This window comes from Ictidomys tridecemlineatus, chromosome 3 (assembly GCF_052094955.1).
Source record: "Ictidomys tridecemlineatus isolate mIctTri1 chromosome 3, mIctTri1.hap1, whole genome shotgun sequence".
NCBI classification, from domain to species: Eukaryota; Metazoa; Chordata; class Mammalia; order Rodentia; family Sciuridae; genus Ictidomys; species Ictidomys tridecemlineatus.
In genome coordinates this window covers 209,564,287-209,590,620 of record NC_135479.1, presented here as the reverse complement: position 1 = coordinate 209,590,620, position 26,334 = coordinate 209,564,287, and the positions used below count along the sequence as shown (strand labels likewise).

The following is a 26,334-nucleotide window of genomic DNA, read 5'->3' as shown; positions in this document are numbered from 1 at the left end:
AAGTTATAAAACAATCAAAAACATCCCTCCAAATGCCCTTACACTGCTTCTCCTATATAAATATAAAGGATAAAAGAGGATGAAAGGGAAGGCAAGAAGGAGGGGAAAGGACAGAAACAAATGTAGGGAAGGAGGAAATGAGGAAAGAAAAAAAAAGACCACATTTTAAAGAGAATCATACACGAGTGCTAAATTCTTAATTTCATCATGTCTTAATAATAAATACACTACAAGCATCAACTCCCATAAGAGATTTGCTATGTTCTAATAGGATGAAAGGAGACATACACTCAACCATAAAAGTGAATACTTATTTTACCAACTGAAATAGTCCAATTCCCGCCAAAGTATTGGCCAACTTTTTAAAAGCTTAAACAAGGGCAATTACTAAGCTGTTTGTATTAACACCGCTACTTAAAGAAAAAGAAAAAAAAAAGATTATCAAACTGAGTCCCAAATCCAGGTTTAATACATATCCCAACTATCTCTGCATTTACTAAATAATTCCCCCACACACTAAATACAGCCTATCAGAAAGCTCCCCCATTCAAAATATACCATCAATTCCCACATTTTCTTAGATAACCATAGTTTTACTGTATTTCAAAACTTGAGTCACCTGTATGCATCGTCTTCTTTCAAGTCTCATATCATCCTGATGGGGTGGGGGAAGGGAGGGAAGAGTCCAGCGGCAAAACTATAACACTGTGTGAAGAAAAACAGATTATGATAAGAGATAATGATGCAAGACAATTACCCCCTAACTGAGGGATATCTAATATAACTACAATCCCCAAAACACATAGCTAAAATCACTTCAAATTTGTAAAATTGGGTTACTATCATTTAGGCTTCCTTAAATAATTTACCTTAATCTTCATTAATCAAAATCAACTGCATATAAAAACACAAAGTATTCAGCTGCCAGGGAAAAGAAAAATGGTTTTACAATGTGCCTACCACCAATACAAATTTGAATTTCTAGATATCAAATAAACATGAAGGTTCCATTATTCTATATAATTGGGGGGTGTCCTACATTTTGTAATCTTTCATCAATTCACAAATTAATATGTATGCAAATTCACCTTCCATAGTGACTTAAGATCAAGGCAGAGATAATGAAAGTTACTTCAAAGGAAACATTGGTAACATATCAAGCTACCAATGTTATTTGCAAATTAAGTTCGAAGACACCTCCCAACTGATTCCCCAAGTTCACAAGCCCTCTTGCTCGTTAAGTGATTTCTTTTTATTTTATTATAATTCTCTTACACTACTTTCCTCTTTCGTATTTATGGCTTCCACTGTTATTTCATGACTGAGAACACATGATAATAGCAAAAAGGCAGAGACAAATACAGGCTAAGCCCTAACTTACAAATGAATTGAGTCAAAAAAGTTATTTTTTTAAGTAAACACTGAAATTCAATGAGTATTCTATCAGAAACAATGCTGCTTATGTTGGCCAAGTTCCCAAGCTAGCCAAAAGAAACATATTTATCCTAAAAGCTATTATTGGTCATAGGCACTAAGAACCCTGCAAAAGAAATACAGAAGCTTACACAATTCTAGATCCTCTAACAAAAGTTCTAAGTACGTTGTTTTCCTTGCTCAATTACCAATGCTTATAATTCCCTACACTTTATACTATGGCATCCCAATCACCAGGCTTAATAATCCTTTTCTCTAACTTATTCCACACTCCTAAATTACTATCCAAAACTCCTACTGCCTCAGTGTAGTTCAATTTTGATAAGTTATAGACAAGAAATTGAAATTGAAACAGTTCACATTAATATTTGTAATTTCCAACTAGTATGCTAATTAGCCCAAATGATGCTTTTACTAGTAAAAATCCAAATAGTGCTGCAAAAGTTTGTAAAAACCTATTCGGGTAGTTTGAAGAAAAACATTTTTAGGCAAGTGGGTCATAATATATATTTAAATCTGTATTTACCCCTCCATACTTCTGCTTTTTTACTTATTTCTCCTACTTTTTAACTAAAAAGTTCTTAAAAGCCCCAACTTTGTAGTCCAAATAATAGCAACAGAACATACTTCACTGAGTGATAAAGTCAGGGAAGGAATGAAATGAGTGAATTTTTCTGAAATTAGGAATTGCCTATGTCTGAAATCATTACTTATATTTGAGACTCCATCCCTGAAGAACTACCTTTCCTGCTCTGATGCTATCAAGTACCACTGTAGCCAACTAGCACCCAGTTTTGAAGGTATATGGATTGATGGATGTATGAATGAACATTGAAAGTCCCTAAAAAATAAATGCCGAATGTCTTCTCTGATATAAGGGGGGTGACTCAAAATGGAATAGGGAGGAAGAGCATGAGAAGAAGATTACCACTAAATAGGGAAGAGAGGTGGGAGGAAAAAGGAGGGAGAAGGGGAATTGCATGGAAGGAGACCCTCATCATTGTACAGAATACATGTTTGATGTTGTGAGGAGAAAAAAAAAAAAGTGTGTCACATTAAATTGGGTAGAGAGATGTGATAGGAAGGGAGGGGAGGGGAAGGGGGGATAGGAAGGGCAGCAGTATAAAATAGACATTATTATGGCTGTATGTATATAGGTGACTACAAGAATAATGTGATTCTGCAACCTGTACAATCAGAAAAATGAGAAATTATACCCCATTTGATTCAAATGTATGAATTGTCAAGATCATTGTACTGTCATGTGTAACTAATTTAAAAAAAAAGAAAGAAAAGTACTCATCTGGACAGCTTTATTTACAAAAATAAAGTGAATCATCAGTCATCGAGATTAAATCATTTTTACTCCAAAATCAGAGTTTTCTCTTAAAAAAAAAAATCCCTCAAAAATAGTTTGGGGCAAGATGACACACACCTGTAATCCCAGCTGCTTGGGAGTTTGAAGCAGGAGAATTACAAATTCAAGGACAGCCTTGACAAGTCTGTGAGACCAAATAAAAAATAGTCCTTCTTTTAAATTCTGGCACACTTTAGGGAAAGATGATATCAATTCAGAGCCAGGTGCAAGCCTATGATTGCATCTATCTGGCTGAGCCAAGAGGATCCCAAGTTCAAGGCCATCCTAAGCAATTCAGAGAGACCCTGTCATAGTGAAATAAAAAGGGCTAGAGGTATAGCTCAGTGATCAAGCACCCTTGCCTTCAATCTCCACTACCAAAAAAAGAAGAAGAGAAAAAAAAGGTCTCCAACTATAACCTATATATATTGTGAAATCCTTTAGATTCTCAACATCACATTCTCACCTATAAAATGTTATACTGACTGCTACATACACCTTGTCAGCTGGAATGGTTTCAACAGAAATAAATGGGATTACTAAACTCTTTTTTTTAAAAAAGTCCTTTATTAGAAACAGAACAAAATACCAGTATTCTTTTTATTTTATTAAAAATTATTAGAGGGCTGGAGTTGTGGCTCAGAGGTAGAGTGCTTGCCTAACATGCGTGAGGCACTGGGTTCGATCCTCAGCACCACATAAAAATAAAGATATTGTGTCCACCTATAACTAAAAAAAAAAAATTTTTTTTTAATTATTAAAGAGCTGAGGCTGTGGCTCAGTGGTAGCACACGTGCCTGGCATTTGTGAGGCACTGTGTTCTATTCTCAGCACCATAGATAGATAGATAGATAGATAGATAGATAGATAGATAGATAGATAGATAGATAGATAAAATTTGCCAACAACTTAAAAAATATTTCTAAAAAATATATTAGTAATTAAAAGATTATTTCATTACTCCTTAAAATACCTTTAGGTAAAATACACACAAAATTCTGACACCTGGAAATATCATCCATTAGTCACTGTTCATTATGAAAGTAACCATTAGCAAAAAGTAAAATATCTAAATGAATTCTAAACTTCATTGCTGATATGCAGCAACTAAACCATTATATACTGACTAATGACAAATTCCAGAAATCTCAACTTTGGTTATTATTCCATATTTCCCTCAAGCTAGTTACATCAAAAAAAATGTTTTTATGAGGTCAGAGTTTTATGCCAACAAGTAGACAACTTCAAATACCAAATATGCTTTGCAATCAAATTACAGATATATAATTTTCATCCTGAAGCAGCTTAGAACTCTAGGGCTGGGGATCTAGCTCAGTTGGTAGAGTGCTTGCCTCACATACACAAGGCCCTGGGTTCAATCCCCAGCACCACAAAAAAAAAGGAAAAAAAAGAAAAGAAAGAAACTGAAGAAGTCTAGATAGTCACATTTTAAGTTTTTCTAATAAAAATATACAGTACATTTTTCATCTTTTTCCCCCACAAATGGAGTCATTCACATACTATGAAGTAACAATTAGATGCTAATGAAAAACATCTCCAATACCACAGGAACTTCTTAACAGTCTTCAAAATCTTTTACAGTGTGCTTTAGCTCACATTCTGCCAAAGGAAAATATAACCATTTACGAACAGTTCAAGAACTGAGCTTAGCCTGGCATGCATGCGGCCCGGGTTCGATCCTCAGCACCACATACAAACAGAGATGTTGTGCCCGCCGAAAAATGAGAAATAAATATTAAAATTCTCTCTCTCTCTAAAAGAAAAAAAAAAGAACTGAGCTTAAAGCAGTTTTCTGAAGTTAAAAGTTACACAGCATTGGGGGCTGGGAGAGGGGGCCCAAAACCAGAAACTGAACTCAGGGGCACTTGACCACTGAGCCATATCCCCAGCCCTATTTTGTATTTTATTTAGAGGCAGGGTCTCACTGTTAATGGGGTTGGCCTTGAACTCACCAGCCTCCTGTCTCAGCCTCCCAAACCACTATAATCCACACCACTATGACAATACCATTTTTTTTAGTTGTTTGAAAATCATGGAATAAAATTAACCTACAGCTTACCTTCTGGGATATCAGAATTTTAATAGGCTGATAGTACTCGGGTAAATACTGAGAATAGTCTGTGAGAGAGAGATAATGTCTCAAGACAACTAATTTTAAACACTGATGTACTGAGATTTATAGAAAATACTACTAATCCATAAACATTAACTGGCAAACCATGATTTTAAAAATGCATTAGCAAGATATATCAAGTCCAGATTAACTCTGGGCAATAATGAATTATCATGTGCAATGTATTCTCTAGTGCCACAATATTTTGTAATGACACAAAACTACTAAAAAAAATCTAATTTCAAAAATAACTAAGTCAGTAGGAAGTATAACAAAGTAACAGATGATAAAAATCAGTATGATATAAGGAGCTTCAAACATTGATTAGGTACTATCTTATTTTTTACATTGAGTGAAAGTACACTGTTATTTTTATTATTCTTTATGTTATATATATACTTGCATACATATTTCACAATTAAAATTTTTTAACCTACATGAAAAAACTGAATGCACAATGAGATTTATAAGGACAATTTAGGTAGTTCAGAAGGTGCCAATTAATTATAAGTGACCCAAAAGAAAAAGCTACAAAAATAAAATCAAAGGAAATAGTGCATAAAAAATATAAAATCTGATTCTATGGATTAAAATTACATTATAGTTACCTAGAAATTATGTACTGTGACTAACATTCCTTATAAGCTTTTTACTCATTTACACCAACTGATTAAAGAGAAAAAAGTAAGTCTTTTCCCATGTAGAAATTTTAGGAACAGATTTTCTAGAATTATAATAGGCAAGAGTTAAAGGGAAGGAAATATAGAAATGTCATTTAATACACGAGAAAAATTCTTCATTCTTCCTTATAAGATGATCAAGTTGCATTGCAGAAAAAGCAATAGCATTAACTGGGATTTCAAGTGAAATTCTAAAAAACAAAGGACATTTATTACTCCCTTCAAAAGCCTGGGAATAGTCACAACTTTTAAGAGGGGGTAAAAATGGCAAAAAACACAAGACTTTGGAATGTGGTTACAAACCAAAATTATTAATAAGAGCAACAGGACAAAGGACATTCGTAAAGTAAACACTTATTGTGCACCCAGCACTCAGCTAAGACATTCAAGTAATCTCCTAAGAGCCTTCAAAGTAAATAGTGTTACTTCCATTGCATCAATGTGAAAAGCAGGGGTTAAAGAAACTAACTAGAATAAGGTCACAGTTTGCAAACTGGTAATACACCAAAGTTCACCTCCCCAAGATACTCCCCATTAATGATCACTGAAATGGCTATGAGAGACCATTAAAAAGATGCAAAAATCCAAGTATGCCTGAGCCTGATTTAGAACACGCTTCTGCCTCAACCATCCCCAACATGGGAAGAACGAGGGAGAGTGGGAGGGAAGTTAGGGGGAGAATTTAGTCTAACAGAGACATTTTGATTCTAACCCACATCAGTGTACTATATATTCCCTCTACTCTCACCCCCAAAATGTTAAAGGAGATAAATAAAAAAAAAGATAGGGCTGGGGATGTAGCTCAGTTGGTAGACTACTTGTCTTAACATCCCCAAGGCCCTAGATTCAAACCCCGCACCACAAGAGAGAGAGAGAGAGAGAGAGAGAGAGAGAGAGAGAGAGAGAGAGAAGGTAAAAATCAATAGCAGAAGAATCATTTTTGCCCTAAATCCTTAGGTAAGAGAAAAGATCATGAAGAATTATAACACAGGTCTTAGATCATAGCGCTTCAATGGCATTTTGGAAGGGGGGAATGAAATGAGTGTTAAATGGAGATAGAATCATGTGATTTCTGAAGAACTAATATAACCAAATAAGCACCAGGGAGAAGTTTAAGAACGAACAGCTAGGGCTGGAGTTTTGGCTCAGTGATAGAGCACTTGCCTGGCATGTATGAGGCCCTGGGTTCAATCTTCAGCACCACATGTAAATAAATAAATAAATAGTCCACTGGCAACTAAAAAATATTTTAAAAAAGAAAGAACAACTAAGTGGGTTAAATAAAATGTTGTCCACAATATTTGCTATCTCAACCACCAAATTTTACTCAGTCTCTGGACTCTCATCTGGACCCAGAAAAGATTACATTGAGCACTAAGTATTTGGACATCCCCAAAAAACACAGGAATTCAAGAGAGAAATATCTCAATGCATAATGCATTGACAAATATTCTTTACACAACCAGAAGGGAGACACTGCATGGTTTCTAGGACTAAGCTATGATGGATAAGTGTAACATAATAATACAGAAACCCTGTCACTCTTTCAAAATATGTCAACTATTTTGCTTGCTGTCCTTTGTCTTCTTTTAGTGAATGTAACATTCATAATGACGTGTACAACAAACTTCTAATACTGGAGAGTATATCATATAAAGCAGATATTAGGTAGTATGTCTATCATATGTAAACCTAAGTGCCAGAGGCCTCATTTCTAGCCTAGTGCTCATAGAAGGGCTCCATTTTCTAAGAGCTCAGTGAACTGAGCTTGCACGTCCCAGTTATGTTCCACTGCACCTAGATATCTTATCTCTTTAATGGGCACTTTATATTTTACTTTAACTCACTTAGTCTCCATAATTATATAAATACAACTATCATCTCCATTTTTTAAAGGAAAGAAAACTAAGGCCCAGAGAAAACAAGTCACGCCAAGTTACACATGACTAGTAGAGGAGATCAGAATCAAATCCAAGGTCTGGGATGGTGGCTCAGTGGTAGAGCACTTGCCAGGCATCTGTGAGGCACTGGGTTCAATTCTCAGCACCACATATAAATAAATAAAATATAAGGTCCACTGACAACCAAAAAAATATATGAAAAAAAAATAAAATAAAAGCAACTTGACTCCAAAGCCACTGCTCTCAGGCCCTAAGTTAAAATGAATTTACCATGTACCCATAGTTTCCTATACTTGGGGGAGATGGGAGGAAGGACCAGGAAGAAAGGGGAAATGCCATTTCTCTTTCGTGTATTCTCAGACTTGATTATTAAGTGTCACCATTAGACTAATATCACATTAGGGCTACAGCCCTAACCATCCAGGACTCTTTCCTTTTGTGTATACCACATCCATTCACAAATTCTTATGGTGGAGTTCACCTTAGAAAGGTCTTTCAAACTGGCCTCAATTACTCCACTTCCATTAATTCCATCTTGGTCAAGATTCTGGTCGTATTTGGACTCAAGTCTTCACCCATTATTAACCATTCTCATCAGAATTATATACCTTTAGAACATTCATGTCACCATTCCAATCCAATTATATGCAATTATGCTGTTCAGAAACTAGAATTGCTGAACAATAAATCTTTTCTCCATTTCAAATTCAAAATTTCAATTTTTCCCCACCATTTTTATTTCAATTACACTATTTTATGATTATAAAAAATTATGTGCTCATTGTTTTTAAGAAACCAAAGGATATAAAATAGGTATAAAACACTGAAGTCACACAAAATTCTACCAAAGTTTGGCAGTGGAATTTATATGGTGTTTTTTTTTTTCCTTTTTAAATTGTGTATCAACAATTTATATTTGCATCATCTGGTTTTTGTTTGGGGAAATCTGGGGGGGAGGTGCAGTACCAGAGATCCAACCAAGGGACTCATGCATGTTAAGCAAGTACTCTACCACTGAGCTGCATTCCCATCCTTGTTTTCATTTTATTTTGCAAGAGGGTCTTACTAAGTTGTCAAGGCAGGCCTGGGACTTACACTCCTTCTGCCTCAACCTACCAAGGTGCTAAGATTGAAGACATGTGCCACTGTGCCCAGCAATCATTATTTTTAATGGGTACCTAGTACTCTACTGCACAGATGTAAATATCTTTCAAGCAAACACCTATTGAGAGATGTGTTTTGTTTCCAAATTTACATTATCATGAATTTTAAACCTTGGAATCTGCTTCTAACCATATGCTAATAGGAATTAAGAGCAAAGTGATATGAACAAAATACAAAGCCATCATGACTTTTCAAAATCTCTTCTACTGACAAGTATTATTTTGCATCACCTACACAAAATGTATTCAAACTTTCCATTACTCAAATCAATTCTAGACAATACGAGGAATTTAAGAGAGTGGCAGATGATCTTGAGGAGCTATGGGATCAAACAAGGTTCAGATGCAGTAATTAATACTATCTGCTACTATACTCCCCTCCCTAATTTTAAAATTGGGTATTCTCACTTTACTATGCATTCCCTAAACAAAGTGGTATCTACCAGACAAAAGATATTTAGGAAGAATATATGGACTCAGTAGCCTGCAAGCTTTTCTCATGGTTAGTTTATAAGATACATATTAAGAAAGTGCCCTGTTTCTCTTTTCTAATAGTACTAACTTTTCTAAATAGGATTGTCTAAAGTATAATAGATACGCACATGTATAATTTCATCTATAAAATGTTATGTATAATTTACATTTGTGTGTGCATACATATACTTAGTTGGTTATACATACTTTGATATGTATAATTATATATAATTTTATAAACCATTGCTTTTAATTATCCTTGAGTTTCAGAAATACATAAAAATAACAAGGTCAGAAATAATCAAAAACACAGTCATTAACAGCTTACATTCCTCCAATAAGCCAATTACTAAGAGTAGTAAATTAGTTTAGTTTTACTTTTCCTTGCTACACTTTTGAAAAACTTATAGAGAAATGTCACCTTCTTTTTTTAAATTTTTTATTTGTTTTAATTAGTTATACATGAAAGTAGAATACATTAATGCACTTTGATATATCATACATAGGTAGGATATAATTTCTCATTTTTCTGAGTGTACATGTTGCAGAATCATATTGGTCACGTAGTCATATATATACACAACAGTAATAATATCCGTTTCATTCTAGTATCCTTCCTGTATCCACACTCCCCCCGCATCACTTCCTTCTACCTAATTTAAGGTAACACTATCAAGTGGGATTCACCCCAGGGATGCGGGGTTGGTTCAACATATGATACAATAAATGTAATTCATCATATTAGTAGACTTTAAAACAAGAATCATATGATCATCTCAATAGATGCAGAAAAAGCACTTGACAAAATATAGCATACCTTCATGTTTAAAACACTAGAAAGGGGTTGGGGTTGCGGCTCTGAGGTAGAACGCTTGCCTAGCATGTGTGAGGCCCTGGGTTTGATCCTCAGCACCACATAAAAATAAAGATATAAAATAAATAAATAAATAAATAAAACAAAGATATTTTTTAAAAACCACTGGAAAAACTAGGGATGGTAGGAACATACCTTGTAATAGCTATATATGCTAAACCCAAGGCCAGCATCATTCTAAATGGAGAAAAACTGAAAGCATTCCTGCTAAAAACTGGAACAAGACAAAGCTATCCTTTCACCACTTCTATTCAACATTATTCTTGAAACATTAGCCAGAGCAATTAGTCAAAGAAATTAAAGGGATACAAATAGATAAAGAAGAATTCAAACTATCACTATTTGCTGATGGCATGATTCTATATCTAGAAGATCCAAAAAATTCTACCAGAAAACTTCTGGAACTAATAAATGAATTCAGCAAAGTAGCAGGATATAAAATCAACACCCATAAATCAAACGCACTCCAATACATCTTCGATGAATCCACTGAAAGAGAAATTAGGAAAACTACTCCATTAATAATAGCCTCAAAAAAAAAAAATACCTGAGAATCAATCTAACGAAAGAGGTGAAAGACTTCTACAATGAAAACTACAGAACATTATGGAAGAACTTGAAGAAAACCTCAGATAATGGAAGGATCTCCCATGTTCCTGGATAGGCAGAACTAATATTGTCAAAATGGCCACCTTCTTAAAAATTCTTATATTTAGACTCATATTTCAGGACACCTGTTATCCTCCAAATAGTCCATGTCTTTCACTTTCAGCACTAACCTCAGATGTTACTTCTTCCCATTCTGCCCCCTGGTTTCTATATTCATTTCACTTTCTTTTTTTCACTCCTCCAAAGGAAATATTTGAACTCTATTCTCTCCCCTAATTTTTCACTCAATATCTAGTTCCAATGAGCTACAGGCTGGCTGCTATGTTACTGTTACTGTTAGGTCCGTGGCAGCGACTTGGTGGCGACTTAGAACAAAGCAGCCCGCGCTGCTTTGAACATCAATCAGATGCCGGCGGAAACACCTGTCAATCAGCCAGATCTCCTGACTAACGCCTGTCAATCAGCAGGAACCCTGGCCAATCCTGGAGTTCAGCCAACTCCCCTGACCAACTCCAAGGGGGCAAGGGACCCTAGAGACACCTTTTCCTGTCCCAAGCCCTTCCCTTCCTGCTGTAAGCCCCATAAGTCAGTCTGGTCGAGCTTCCACGCGGTTTCTCCTCAGACCCTTCCCCTGTCCCCTCTGTAGGTCTGATCGAGTTCCGCCAGGAAGGGATCTCTCAATAAAGCCTGTTCAGCGGCCCTTTTAAATCTGCCTCCTTTGGTTGCTGCCTGCCCAGCCTGATCTGACAGCTACTACCTCAACTCACTGTGTCAGAACTACAAGCCCACTTCCCATTTCTACTCCCAGGACCTTCACTCTACAATAACTTCCCACAGTCTTTATCTACACTAAATAATCTTAGTGATTTGCAAAATGCCTTGGGGCCTTTCTGTTCTTCTCCATGCCCATTTTAATGACTTTGTTCCTTGTCCTTATTGCACCCACCCTATTACAAATGAGTGTCTCCCAAGCCTGATGGTTTTTTAGAGAAAAAAACTGAGAGACTGTACTCCAAAGATCCTAATTCATTAAACATGTATAAAGATTAACAAGAACTTCCAGATGATTCCTGGACACAGCCAAGCTTGAGTACTACTGTACTTAAAGACACCTTATCCCTTGACCCAATACACATCATCTTCCTGAAACAAATGGCTTTCAATCTGTATTTAATAACTCTATAATTTAGGGACCTTCATTCAAACCTCTTTGCCCTGTTCTCAAAGAGTTCAAAAGGACATTCCATAAAATGCATTTAACCTCCTTCTGCATCAATGCTCAAGTCATCTGAGCCCAACCTAAAATTTGTCCCTTCTTCAAAATCACCTTAAGTCCAGTTTAAAGTCACTCTACCCTCTTCTCTGAACCTGCATTTATATCTTGTGAAATCTTTATGTTACATACTCAACCCAGTGAACAGACTGTCATGGTAGAAAAGAAACAATGAAAATATTGTTTTATGTAGAAAAAGTGGGTTATAAAGCAGTACACAGATACCATATGATATTTGTTTTTTAAAAGAAAAGTTATACACAGAAAGAGTGGCAGGTTATGAACAAAATGTAGTTATCTCTGGAGAGAATTCTGCAAGGAATTCTTATTTTTATCCTCTGTATTTTCTAAATTTTCTAGAAATGAACATTTTTTGTGTGTTGAAACAAATCTTAAACCTAGAAACATAAACCTTAAAATTTTCCATCTAGAATTTTCTTGATCAATGGAAATTCTATAAAAATGACTGGCATAATATTGTATCATCAATCACACAAGATGACTTATTTATTAATGTCAAGATTCCCACATTTAAACTTCAAATTCCAGTGGTCTCATTAAACAGAATATTCTACTTTTGAGACCCCATTTACAATCTTGCAAATCAGTTACACACAGGCATGCTATTCCTCTATTAATACAGGCAGGGTTTTGTTTTGTGTGGGGCTGACCTTTCAGTCAGTTCTATAGACCAAAAACATACAATAACTGTTTATAAAACCAGAGTGACACAATAGGTGAAAAAAACAGAATTAATATTAAAATATATCTCAGGAGTAAAAGCCTGGGAAAACTTTTAAAACACCATTGTTAAATACCCTCTTCTTAAGCACAGTAAAAACCTAAATACAGTGAAAATTTATCCATTTCAAAGAATAAGTCTCATGTTAAATTATTCTACTCTCACTCCTCAATCACAAATTATATTCTAAATTCCTCTATACCAACTTAAGTTTATGCTGTTTGTTCTATGCTCTGGGGCAAACAAAAACTGAAAATAGCTATACAATGTCTACAAAACACTCTTCAGAGACACAGACTTATTCCTTGGTTTCTTCTCCAACTGAACATCAAACCTCAATCTTTCATCTTACTAAATCTCATTGAACTGTTTTTTGCTCAAATCTTATGCTTTGATTCTCAATTTATGATCTCCAAATGTGTACACAATATAAATATAGTGTCGGCAACACTAACATTTCTATATAGTTTTCTCCATTATAATTCTTAAGTCTGTAGCACTTACTTCATGTTCCATTTGTACTCTATTTTGCCTCATGTTCTGTCTCTGCAACAAAGATTATGGTACACCCACATGATAAAATACCATGAAATCATTTAAATTCTTGTACATAAGGGGGCAAGTTGTACATTACAAAGATCTCACAACTAACATTTCCCAATATATCTAGGCTACTCATTTATCTATAATTTTCAAGTTATTAGAAATCTAAACTAAAAAACAAAAAACCCTCTGCAGATAAATGAATATGAATGATTCAAGCTTGTGTTGCTCAATAGTCCCAGTATGCTGTTATAGTTTATATTATTACCTCCTCCTTTTCAGTCTTATCTCCTACTACACGTTCTCCCCAAATTCATGGTAGAGCCGCAGTGGACAAAGTCTCATTCCCCAAATTTGATTTTTTAGCTCAGAGAATTCCACAGCCATCTCTGCCCGTCAATACCCACTAAAGCTCAAGGCCAATGATTTCTTCCCCAGAAAGTCCCATACCACACACTTACAGACACGACTGTCTCCTAAACCCTGACATAATGGTATTTATACCATGATAATCACCCGGACTCTGCCCTGAACTATAACTGTTCTAGCCATGAAAGCAGGGGAAACTTTGTTCACCTCACCCTCCAAAAGCCCAGCTTCCACAATTACAGCTGATACTAAGTAAAGGATAAAAAGAAAATGTAATTGTCAAACTAACTCAGAGCCTAAAATATCTACTTTAGGTTGCCTCACTAAAACAATTAAGTTTAAATTTTTAAATATTTATAATGAGCCTTTATAATAAGCACAATTAAATGATACCTGCAACCCAAAGATAGAATGAATGAGTTTGCTGTGGTTTGGCTCATAATTCAGTCCAGTGCAAATGGCACAAAGGCTGGTATTTTTGCTAAAGGATAATTGTTAATATGAGCCTTAAAATATTTCATATAATTATATGCTACATAAACATTTGTAATCAGATAAAGCTTGAAAATGCTTTGGCTTTTTTCTTTTTCTTTTAAGCAACACGCATATTTTCTGAAAAGAATATTCTTAAATGTGGACTTACTAATAAAGTATTAGAAAATCAAGTGGGTAAAATATCAGTAACTGTTGAGCAGAAGAGAGGGATATGAGAGCTCATTATATTATTCTCTATATTTTACTATATGCTTTAAGTTTGCCATAAACTTTTTTTTTTCTTAATTAAAGCAATATGAGAAAAGTGTTAGAAGTACGTACAGCAATCTTCAAACTGTGAGAGAGCCAGATGTAGTGGTGCAGGCCTGAAATTCCACCTAAAATTACCCACCAACTTGGGAGGCTCAAACAGGAGGATCTGAATTTCAAGGCAAACCTCTGGTAACTTGTTGAGATCCTGTTCCAAATTTTAAAATTATTCAAAAAGGGGGGGTGGGCCCAGATAGCTCAGTGGTAGAGCACCCCCAGCATTGCAAAAGTTAAAAATCAAAAAGGGTGGGAGGAAGCTACCAGACCAAAGCAGCTAACAAAAAAAAAAAAAAAAGAACTTTTGAAATTCAGTGATAATTTTATGATGAGAGAACTTACAAAGTTACTGAGTACAATCTGTAGGAGTGTTTTTGTTTTGTTTCTTTTTGAGGAAAGGATGAAAACTGCTTGGAAAACTAACTTCCATGAAATATTGTTTTTAAGTATGTCATTAATAAAAACATACCTATGTACACTTTGATTTCTGTAAGTTTCTTAGAATGTGTTCACAAGTGTAGAACTGTGATATGAAAATTTAGAGAGTTAAGGTAAAATTCAGATACCATCAGCTAGCTTTATAGGATCAATAAAACTCAAACTTCCTAGTGCCAAAGTCCACAATAGAGATAAATCCCTCTACCAATATGAACCAGCTTACAATTCTGTAACCAGTCCTGGTGGAAAATAATTGCACAGTCTAACAATTTCCCCCCACAATTTTTTTAGTTACCCAAAGTTGTATTCAATTTTTAGTTTCACATGTTCTCATATTACACAGAATAGCACATTCTTCATGAAATCTAATATCAATTACTTATACATATTGAATTTATTATCAGACTTAGAGCTAAGAGGCCTTCAGCTTCACTTCATTCAGATCAATCCTTTTTACCGGATGTGGAAATGAGGTTTAGAAGGTTGTGTCCCTTACTTATGAGTATCTGAAAGTTACACAAATATTAAAAAGGTATGATTATCAAACCAATGATAAAAGCAAAATAATATTCAACACTGTATTCTAAGTACACTGCCACACAGATGTGTAAATATACATGTGTGTACAATAAAGAGTATGAGCCTGTGGGTCATGGTGGCGCTCCCCTGTAACCCCAGCACCTCAGGGGGCTGAGGCAGGAGGATCACAAGTTCAAGGTGCAAGTTCAAGGCCAGCCTCAGTGAGGCCCTAAGCAATTCAGTGAAACTCTATCTCTAAGTAAAACACAAAATAGGGCTGGGGATGTGGCTCGGTGGTTAAGTGCACCCAAGTTCAATCTCCAGTACTCCCCTCCCCCCCAAAATATGAGCCATATATATATAAATGAAAATGCTAAGGAAAATTTCAAAAAAGATTAAAATCAATGTTTAACAGCAATATTTCCAGACAAGGAAGTGGGACTATGGATATGATGGGACAAGAATGAGGGAAGAGCTGACAGAGAGAAGATGATGACACACATCTATTTACACTTCAGTAACTTCAACAATGAGAACATATACATGCCCAGTGATTCAACTGAGACAAATTTACATAAATGAACACAATATTCTAAAAACCAATGATGTCCATGACAATAAATATTAAATTATTCATTCACTTCTCCAACAATACATGCCACACACTGAAGACATGAGATGGTACTTTCTGTCACTATGCCTCCCTTCATAGACTTCACAGTACAATGTAGGAAACAGGTGTGTGTGTGTGTGTGTCAATCACACTGATATGTAACTACAAACTATACTAAGAGTATAACTTAAGTACAGAATACCAAAGGGGAGAACATGGAGGGAAAACAATATAGATTTAAAAAGCGGGAATATCAGAACTAACCTCCTCAAGAGTTTACAGGTAAGGTTAACATAAAGCTTCATAAGTTCACAATTCTTTTAATTTCCAGATCCACATGAAAACATTTGGTAAGAAAATTTAAAACTTCCAAAAAATAAGTAATTAGGGATCTGGAAGAACTGGGACACTTCAGTCAAGACAAGAGTGAATCAATGCCTTCAAATTATAGATGGAATAGTAAACAGAGTGAATAGGGTTGCTCCCTGTAGTTTCAGATAGAACTACAACCAAGAGTAAGTATGATGTTACAGGAAAGTAGGTAGAAAATAAATAAAAAGAATAAAGGCATCAGTAATGGGACGGATGCTTCAAGGATGGCAGTTCCCAGTCATCTCTGCAGAGCCTGGGACCTAGAACATCTACCTTGGCCAAGATTCCAACATTAGATGAGAAACAGGATTCAATTCCCCATGAGTCCACTCAGCTAGCATGACCTTTCACTCAAAGGCTGTTATCACCCATTTCACTAATGTACTGAGTATCCCTCATCCAAACAGCTTGAGACCAAAAGTGATTTATACTTCTAAATTTTTCAGATTTTAGTCTATTTTCACATACATAATGAGAGACGGTGGGCCTCGAGCCTAAGCACAAAATTAATTTGTTTTATATGCATCTTACAAAACCTAAAGTGACTTTTATAATATTTTAAATAATTATGTACAAGAAACAAAATTTATGCATACTCAATCATTACACTTACAGCATCATGTCAACACTCTAATAAAAGTTTCAGATTTTGGAGCATTCTGAACTTCAGACTTTTTGATTAAGGACGTTCAATCTCAATTTAAAAATTTGCCTATTCCACAAAATATAATCAGGAGGAACAGCTTAAGATTTAAAAGAAAACTGCCTCCTCCACTGAGCTTCCCCCCACCTCCTCAGCTTCTATACTTGCTCAGAATGGTTACACAATAAGAGCAAAAACATATTTTGGAATCTTGAGGCAGGATATTTGTTTATATTGAACCCTTCTGAAGCCACACATTCCCAGTTCAGAGTCCCACCCCAACCCTCCTCAACAAGGCCCTAACTGTGATAATTTATATATTCCTCCAGGCATCTACAAAGGAGTGTACACCTTACAGGTGATAGTAATCCTCAATATCCTGCTTTGGGCTATGAGAAAATACAAGCACTGACTGGCTCTTCCACTGTAAAAAAAACAAGAAACAGAACAAAACATTTAAAGACAATGACTCCTGACAAAGGACAAACCACAGTAGAAGAGTATGCTCTCTGAAAAAGGGGTTATGACTGCCCTGGTTCTCTAAAGACAATTTCCCAACATGGCGGAGGGGACTAGCATCCAAGGAAAGTACAGCAGTCCTGTTGAGATGTGAAAGTGAAGAACAAAATTCCAGGCAGCTGACACAGCTAGAAATCTTTGACAGGGGATGAAAGAGAAGAGAATTTTGTAGAAAGACATCTCCAGAAGCCTGTGTAGGGAACCCATGAGGAGGACATGAGTGCATATAACCAGGGTAAAACCACCTAAGGATTAGCATAAACTGCTTAGAAGTTGAAAACAGAACAAAACTGAAGAATAAATCAGACTGAGAAATATTAAGGCCAGAGTGGGAAAAATCTCAAAAACACAAAAATAAAATAGTCAATTTTATTTGTCAACTTGACTAAGCCATAGGGTCCCCATGTAGTCAACCATTATTCTGGGCATGTTGACATATTGGGAATCCTCAGCCTCCATAATCACATGAGCCAATTTTTCACAATAAATTCATATAAATCCTCTATTGCTACTACTGTGTTTCTGAAGAACCCCAACTAACACACACCTCCTTAACACTCCCTTCCCTGTTTCAGGATTAAACCAAGACTACATTCACAGGAAGACTCAGTTTGAATAGAAATCATGCCTGACCATACTGGAAAGGGCTAGGAGTCACCTTCAACTTTTCCTAGATCTTTCCTAATACATATAAAATCAAGCCTATACAAATTCAAGACAACTAAATAAGACTTCTAATACAAAAACTAACACTCTTAGAAGGAAGACACAGTATTCAATCAAAAATTAGTAGGCAAGCAAAGAGAAAAATACGATCGAGTCAATCTCGTGTTCGATGAGGCTAATTTAGCAGACAAAAATTTTAGAGAAGCTATTTTACATATTCAAAAAATGAATTTAATGAAACGACATGATCTCTGAATGTGTGAACAGACAGGGTATCTCAGCAGAAAAATTATAACCACAAAAATTATAAAACAAACTTTTAAAACTGAAAAATACCATAATAATGTAATATATAAATAAAAAATGTACCGGATACAATTAACAAATAATAAAGATGGCAGAAATCAGCAAATTTGAAGATGGACCAATACAAATCATCCAATCTAAAATAATGAAGAAAAAAGAAGAGGCCCTTAGAGACCTATGGAACAGTATCAAATTTTCTAACATACATGTAAATGAAATCAAAGAAAAAGAAAGTGACAAAAGGGCAAATATTTGAAACCATCATAGTTAAAAATTCCTCAAATTATAACCATACACAAGTGTTCCACAGTTTAAAATCAAAGATAAAAGAGATAATCTTGAAAACAGCCAAAGAGAAAAAAGATACTATATATACAGAGGAATAAATGTGGTAATTAACACTGACATCTCATCAGAAAAGGCAGAAGCTAAGAGGTGGTTCTGTGTAGACCCGTAATCCCAACCACTCTGGTTTTCCCAGGAGGAATATGAGTTCAAGGTTAACCTAAGCAACATAGTGAGACCTAGTTTATTCTTTAAAAAAAAAAAAAATCCAGAAGGCAGTAAAACTCCATTAAAGTACTAGAGAGAAAAAAAATTTTTGCTTGTTTTTTTTTAATCCAGAATCCTGTATCCAAAGAAAATAATCTATAAACCTAAAAGTGAAATAGACACTTGCAGATAAAAACTTTTAAATTAAAGAAAAAAAAAAAACCTGAGAAAAGTCTTTGCCACTAGACCTGGACTACAAGAAATGCTAAAGTGTTCTTCAGACTAAAGGAGAATTTAAAACTACACAAAGGAATGAAGAGAGCCAGAACTGTAGATAGTTGAGTAAATATTCACAAATAGTATTTTTGCCTTTCATTAATTTCATTAAAAAGACAACTGACAGTTTAAAACAAAAATAAATTGTTGTTTAAAACATGCTAAAGTCAAAAAATAATGTAAGATATAAGGAAGAGAGTCAATACTGTTTATGGTTTTTACATTTGGGAAGTGGGGACTGGCAAGTGTAAAAGACTTGGAAGAAAATTGATTCTAAATATTTGAAAACAGATGTGTCCCTCCAATATAGAACACCTTCAGAAGTTTATCTTAAAGTGCTCATAGTCATTACCACACACACAAACACACACACACACACACACACACACACACACACTCTTCCTCCATCACAAGAGAATCAAGCAATCAAATTTCACACTCAAGAAACTAGAAATAGCAACTATCTGAAAAGAACCTCAAAATATGTATTAGAATGCTTAGAGAAATAAAAACAAAGCATGATACACACATATACAAAATTATATTCATGACTGTAAAAACTCTCCATTGGTACCTTTTATTTCAAAGAGTGGACCTCTTTTCCTTTTCTTAACATTACCATTGAATGCATGCTGGTCTTAATGAAAAGGAGCAATTAGGCCAGTCCAAAATTATCTACCTAGAATATAACATAAGAAAAACGTAGTTCAATTACAAGACATATTTTCATCTTTGATTCTACCAATATATTAAGAAAAAGTATAATGTAGTTTTCAATATTCTCCTGCAATCTTCTTCTGAGTCATTAAAATTCTAGCATTCTAAAACAAGATCCAATAATTTTAGACTTATTTTAATAATACTTGATAAAATTTACTTGATAAAATAATACTTGATAAAATAATACTTGATAAAAATCACCATTGCCAGTTTAAGGCAGACTTAAAAAAATGGAAACTTCCATTATTTAAGAAAAAATAGCTCAAATCTATTATTATAAATAACATGTTACTTTTTGTTGCTGTAACCAACACACCAGACAAGAAACCTTAGAGGAGAAAAAGGTTATTTGGGGCTCAGAGTTTCAGAAGTTCAGACCATGGGCAACCAACTCCACTGCTCTGGGCCAAAGGCTGAGGCAGGACAACATGGCAAAAGGTAGTGGAAAGCTGCTCAACTCATAGCAGCTGGGAAGCAGAATATGTGTGCACAAGGAGCCAGGGACAAGATATCCTCAAGGGAACACCCCCAGTGACCTACTTTCTCCAATCATACACCTTCTGCCTACAATTACCACAGAATGGTCCTTTCAAATTATTAACCCATCAAATGGACTGATCCACTGATGAGATTACAGCTCTGGTAATATAATCATTTTAGAACCTCCAAGCATTTCTGTGTTAACGAGTTTTTTGAGGTATAATAAAAATACAAACCATAACAAGTAAGGTGATAAAATTTGGGGAGCTGCCTCACAATTCAGATCCGAAATCTGGATCAATTTAACAATGAAAAGTTGCAAAATACAGTATCAATTCTTATCAACCCTGGGAAGCATTATTTATGATACACCTAAAAGTTACCTCAAAAGCAACAGTCTATGGGGCACAGTGGCACACTCCTGTAACTCTGGCTACTTAGGAGGCTTAGGCAAAAGGATCCCAAATTTGAGAACAGCCCAGGCACTTTGGACCACGTCCCAAAAATAAACAGAGTTAGATATGTAGCTCAGTGGTGAAGCATGCGTGGGTTCAACCCCAATACCACTAAAAAGAAAGGGGGGAGGGCAACCTTTGATATAGAGTGTGGCAAATTGAAAACAGTCTCCCAAAAGATATCCACATTTAATTTCTGGAACTTATTAATGTGGTTTTATCTGAAACATGGCTATTAGATATTAAGTTAAAGACCCTGAGATGAAGAAATCATCCTATGTTATCAAAGTAGACCCTAAAGGCCATCACAAGCATCCTTAAGGAACAGCAGAGGGAGACCTAATAGAGACAGAAGAGAAAGCAATGGTGACCAGGGAGGGACAAATTGGAGTGGTGCTGCCACTGAGTCAAGGAATGCTAGCAGCCACCAGCAGCTTAAAAAGTCAAAGAAATTGTCTCCTACAGCTTCCTGAGGAAGAAAGCAAGGCCCTGGCCCTGCAGCCTCCTTGAAGCTCAGTGATACCAACTTCAGAATTCAAGCCGCCGGAACTGTGAGAATAAATTTTGGACACGGGGTGCAGGGGTTGTTCTGTTTTGTGGTATTAGGGATTCGATTAAACCCAGGAGAATTTTACCACTGAGCTACAATCCCAGCCCTTTTTTTGTTTATTTCAAGAGAGGGTCTCACTAAATTTCGGAGGCTGACTTCAAAATTGCAATCTTCCTGCCTCGGCCTTTCTTTTGCTCCATTGTGCCCAGTTAAATATCTGTTGTTTTAAGTCACTAAGTTTGTAGCAATCTGTTAGAGCAGCCACAGGAAACTAACACAAGAAGGTTAAGAAAAATATTTTTAAATCTTCTTGAAATATACTCAGTCTACAAGCATTACTTACAAAAACTCCTCCAACCTTTATTGACATCCTTGGATGACTTATATTCTTAATAGAAAGCTATGCTTAATGTCAGTCTCTCTTTGGGAATGATTTGCAATCTTACTGCTTTTTGGTGAGTCCCTTCAAGCTTTAAAAGACAGAACCACTGAAAGACATATAAAATCTCCTTCACTATCATGCTCAGTGAAACCCAATAATGAGCTACCAATCTTGAATAGTATCATTCAAGAAAGTTTTCACATATTCTATTATAAACAATATAGGCTAAAAAGCCAAATGAAGACTGTCAGTGTCATGAAGGCGCAAACCATATTTGTCTTTTCTATACTACTTCATCGCTATCATCTGATACAATATTTGCCACAAAAAATCAACCTTCATATTTCCTGTAAGGATCCCTTACTACCAAATGCTGCAAGGGTTTGCACACTATTCTTGCCCTGCCTACAATTCTTGATAATGAACCCACAGATCTCTATTCCTAATGTCATGATAGGTTAGCAGCAGCCATGTCCTTGTCCAAACTAAGTCAAACCTAACATGCTAAAAAGGGAGGAGTCATCTGATGAGGTTTAAGAAGCAACTGTTTCACACACACACAAAAAAAGCAACCAATTCTGAATATAACTAACACATTCCAAATTGTACTCCTACATTACCAACTGCTCCAAGGTTTTAAAAACTCTATGCTCTTTCCAGTAAAAGATACTGCCTCTTTCAGCTCAGTGAAATCTTAGGATTAAAATGATATGCATAGAGTACCCTGCACATGGTTTGCACGGGCAGTTTTAGTTCTGCTTCCATTTACTTCAGGAAGGGGATGTACCCTCAACCTATGCAAGTTTCCCCATGAATTTACCTGCCTACGAGGTCCTGGCAACTGCTTTAGGGGAGAGAATAATTCTCCAGTACCTGACAAGAGACTATTCTCTAGAGGCTTTATATAAAAGCAAGTTTCTCCTGTCTCAAGCTGTGTTCTTCACAAAAGGATCACCTCACATGGCCTCTCTGTTCTCTGAACTTGCACATCACACTCAGAACCTGTCTTTCTTAGGGAAAAAAAAAAAAATACAGTTCTTAAGAACCTTATCATGCCTTGTTTAAAAGTTTCTCTATCAGATGGGAGCTAAGTTTCTCTATCAGATGGGAACTTCCTTACAGGTGGAGACTACATCTTACACAGCTTTGCCTCACCAAATTACAAAGCCTATATCCTTTCACAGAGAAAACACTGAACATGGATTTAACCAAAAGCATCAAGGCACCTGATACCTTACATACTATGTAAAAATAAAGGTATCTGGGTATTATTTGGTTTGTTCTGCTACTGGTACATTTTCTGAGTCCTGCTCAATTGTACAAATTCAAGAAGCCTAGATTTCTACATATTATGTCCCAGTTTATTTCTAAATGGGAATAATAGCACTTATCTTTTATGGCTATTGTGTAAATTAGCACAATACCTGGCACAGACCTGATTTACAATATCACCTGATATTTTTATGGTATTTTTTAGTTTATAAAACAATTTCTAATACAATTCATTTCATGCTCTCTGAACCCTACGATGTACGGTAGCCAAGCAGGTTAATTATGCACTTTCACATGTGAGGTCACTGAGGCATGCACTAAAGAAGTGGTTCCCTTACTGCTGACAGCTGCATCAGAATCACCCTGAGGAATCTGTTAAAAATTCAGATTCATCAGCATCTCCAGAAGGTAGGACCTGACAATATGTTGAACAAGAACCCCAGGCAATTCTGACGCATGGCCAAATCTGTGAATCTATGGTAAGAATCCAGACCCAAAGAGGCCTGACAATATGTAAGAAGCTTTACTCAACTAATTTACTGAAGGAAACAATGGGCTACCTCTCTGAAAAAGAGGGATGTGGTTCATGACTAAATGTATGTCTAAGTGCATCTAAGAAAATATCAAGTGTAGTAAAGTTATAACACCTCTTTGCCTGGCTTGCAGCTTGAGGAGACAACAGCATAATCAGTTAAGACCAGTTAGTCGTATATTTCTAATTAATTACAAAACTTGTCCTTCAACATACTATCTTCAGCATTTTTACCTATTACTTGCCAAAAAACTTCATAGCACTTTACATTAACTACATAATTTACTGCTAAAATGTTAAGCAAAAATCTTTCCCCAGAAGTGTACAATGAAAATATACACTAGTTGTGTCAGAGACACTAGGCATCTTCAATGGTAACAGGTCAAACACATTATAACCCAACTAAGTTAAACTTCCCAGCCTCCCTTGCAGTTGGGTATGACTAAGTTCCCACAGGTGGAAAGTGAAAAGTTCCACTTCTGGGTCTCAGGACACCCACTGAGCACTTCTCTGTCCCTCTGACTTCCTGCACTTGGTGCAAGGATAACACAGATGAGGACCTTACCCTAGGCTATAAGAGAGCAACAAGAAGAAAAGAGCATGTTTCTCTGTATGACCAAGTAAGGCAGTTGTCTGCAACAACCTGGATACTTCCGGAGATGACTGACTGACTGACTGATCTTGCAGCCATGACTCTAATATCCTACCTTTTGCATGTTCAGGGGAACTAATTCCCTCTTACAACTACATCAAGTGAAGACATCTCTAACATGGTAACAAAATTTGATAAATAGAATTTTGGATCCTAAAGAGCATTTAAAAGATCATTTACCAGATTTCTTAATAGACAAGGATACTAAAGACCAGCAAGATCTCAAAATACAGTAAGTAGAAAGAACACTAAACCATAGGTCTCTTCACTTTCAAGTTTTGTTTTGTTTTGTTTTAGTTATAGTTGGGCACAATACCTTTATTTATTTTTATGTGGTGTTGAGGATCAAATGCAGCGCCCTCACACGTGCTAAGGGAGCAGTCTACTGCTGAGCCGGAACCCCAGTAACCTCAAGTTCATTTTTTCCCTTGATGTTAATTAAGCTCAAACTAGATTCTTTGTTTCATGGTGCAGAAGACTGAACCCAAGCTCTCTACCAACCGAGCTGTATCTCCAGCCCTCAAACTAGATTCTGAAATTGTAGAAAAAAGAATTACATTTTGAAAAATAACCCTTGGATTAATTTCATTCATTGACTCAACAATCTATCCCAGCATGTTAGCTGCCAAGCAATGCATCTTCTAGTGAATGGAGATTTACAGAGGCCTTCAGTTTTCTGACTGTACTATGAACTTTTCTGAGCCTAGACAAACTATAGAGAAAACAAGGACAAAAAAGTTAACACTACCTGGGAGGGTCTAAAAATAAATCAAAATTTTCTTTACAAAAGATAACACAGTAGAAACCTATCTTCTACTTCTCCCACTAACAATCTCTACCCTCTAATAACCATTTATCTCCAAATAAACATTTTCCTTGGTACCCAGCCCAAAGAAAAAAGAGAAACAGCAAGCCCAGATAACAATATTCCTCTACACTCCTTGTCCTTCCTAGAGGACTGAGGCACTTGAGCCCTGTCTTCTACTCTTGTACCCACTAGCCTGGACTGTACAGGACACCAATGCATGTGGACAGGCCTTACGACCAGGAGAGACAGCATGATTTAGGAATCGGTCTGAGGGAACACCTCCTGTGTTTTCTATGGGAAGAAGAAAAAAAAAAAAGGAACCCTTGATACCTGTACATTATCTACTTGGAGAATGTGAAATCTTTCCATGTACAATTCCACTGTGAAGATAAAAGGTTCCAAACCCCAGAACAGAATTTTTTTCTAACAGTGCTTTGTTCATAAGGGGAAAAAAAAAAAAATCCATTAGCTTGGATTCAAAATTTCACAAAAGTAAATGTGCTCCTTCTTAAATATTTTATAATAAATATTTATTTAATATAGGTAAAATCTTAATATTAAAACCAACATTGTTATCAAAATAAAAAACTATACACAGTCTGGAAAGTGGCATAGGTGCTATGGAGCAGGTACTAAGTCAGAATGAGATCCATGGAAACAAAGGAAGAGAACAAAGTAACAGGTTTTTAGTAAAGTAAGAGAAAGAAAGAAATCTGAGCCTCTACAGGGGGAACCCAAGACTGCCTCAGAGTAATACTTAAAAAGACAATGTTTCTCAATTTTGTCTGTTGTTATGTCCACTCTGAAGGAAAAATAACATAAGTTTCACAATTTAACTTAAATTTCTACTTATCTAGATTTTTCTGGTAGGGCTGACTTTTATAAAGCCACAAATTACTATAATATTGAAGATTTTCCACCCTGTTCCCAGTAACAAGTTTTACCCTCTTGGGGAGTGATACCATCCTTACTCAGACAACAGGCTCACTGTGGAAGTACTTGAAATATTTTATGGACTGTAACATGTCCCAAGAAGAGGCTTATCTCATTTATTTCACCAAGTACATATTCAAGGTTTTAATCTCGTATTTTGGAACTTTAACTTGGGTGCAACTTGGAGACAAGTATCCCATAAAGTATTCATTATCTCTTTTTCCCTATTCCCAAATCTGTGTTTATGAACCCTATCAAAATTACAAATACACAGTTTAACCAAATTTGAAAATTTATATCAATATTATGCAGCTATTTCAGTGTAGTTACAGCAAAAAGTTATACAGTTACA

At 35.7% G+C, this 26,334-nt stretch overlaps 1 protein-coding gene across 4 annotated transcripts in view; it reads right to left on the bottom strand.

The window, feature by feature from the left end:
- Dyrk1a (dual specificity tyrosine phosphorylation regulated kinase 1A) overlaps positions 1-26,334 on the bottom strand; it is a 138,803-nt gene that overhangs the window by 86,462 nt on the left and 26,007 nt on the right. For 2 of the 4 annotated variants that reach the window (XM_078044645.1, XM_078044644.1), the window contains exon 2: positions 620-705. The exons of 1 other annotated variant lie outside the window; for it this stretch is intronic. In XM_078044645.1, the coding sequence (XP_077900771.1) occupies positions 620-629 (10 nt within the window). In that variant the 5' untranslated portion in view covers positions 630-705. Of the gene's footprint in view, positions 1-619; positions 706-19,772; positions 19,878-26,334 lie in introns of all 4 variants that reach the window. One more of the 4 variants, XM_078044646.1, reaches the window with a different exon arrangement.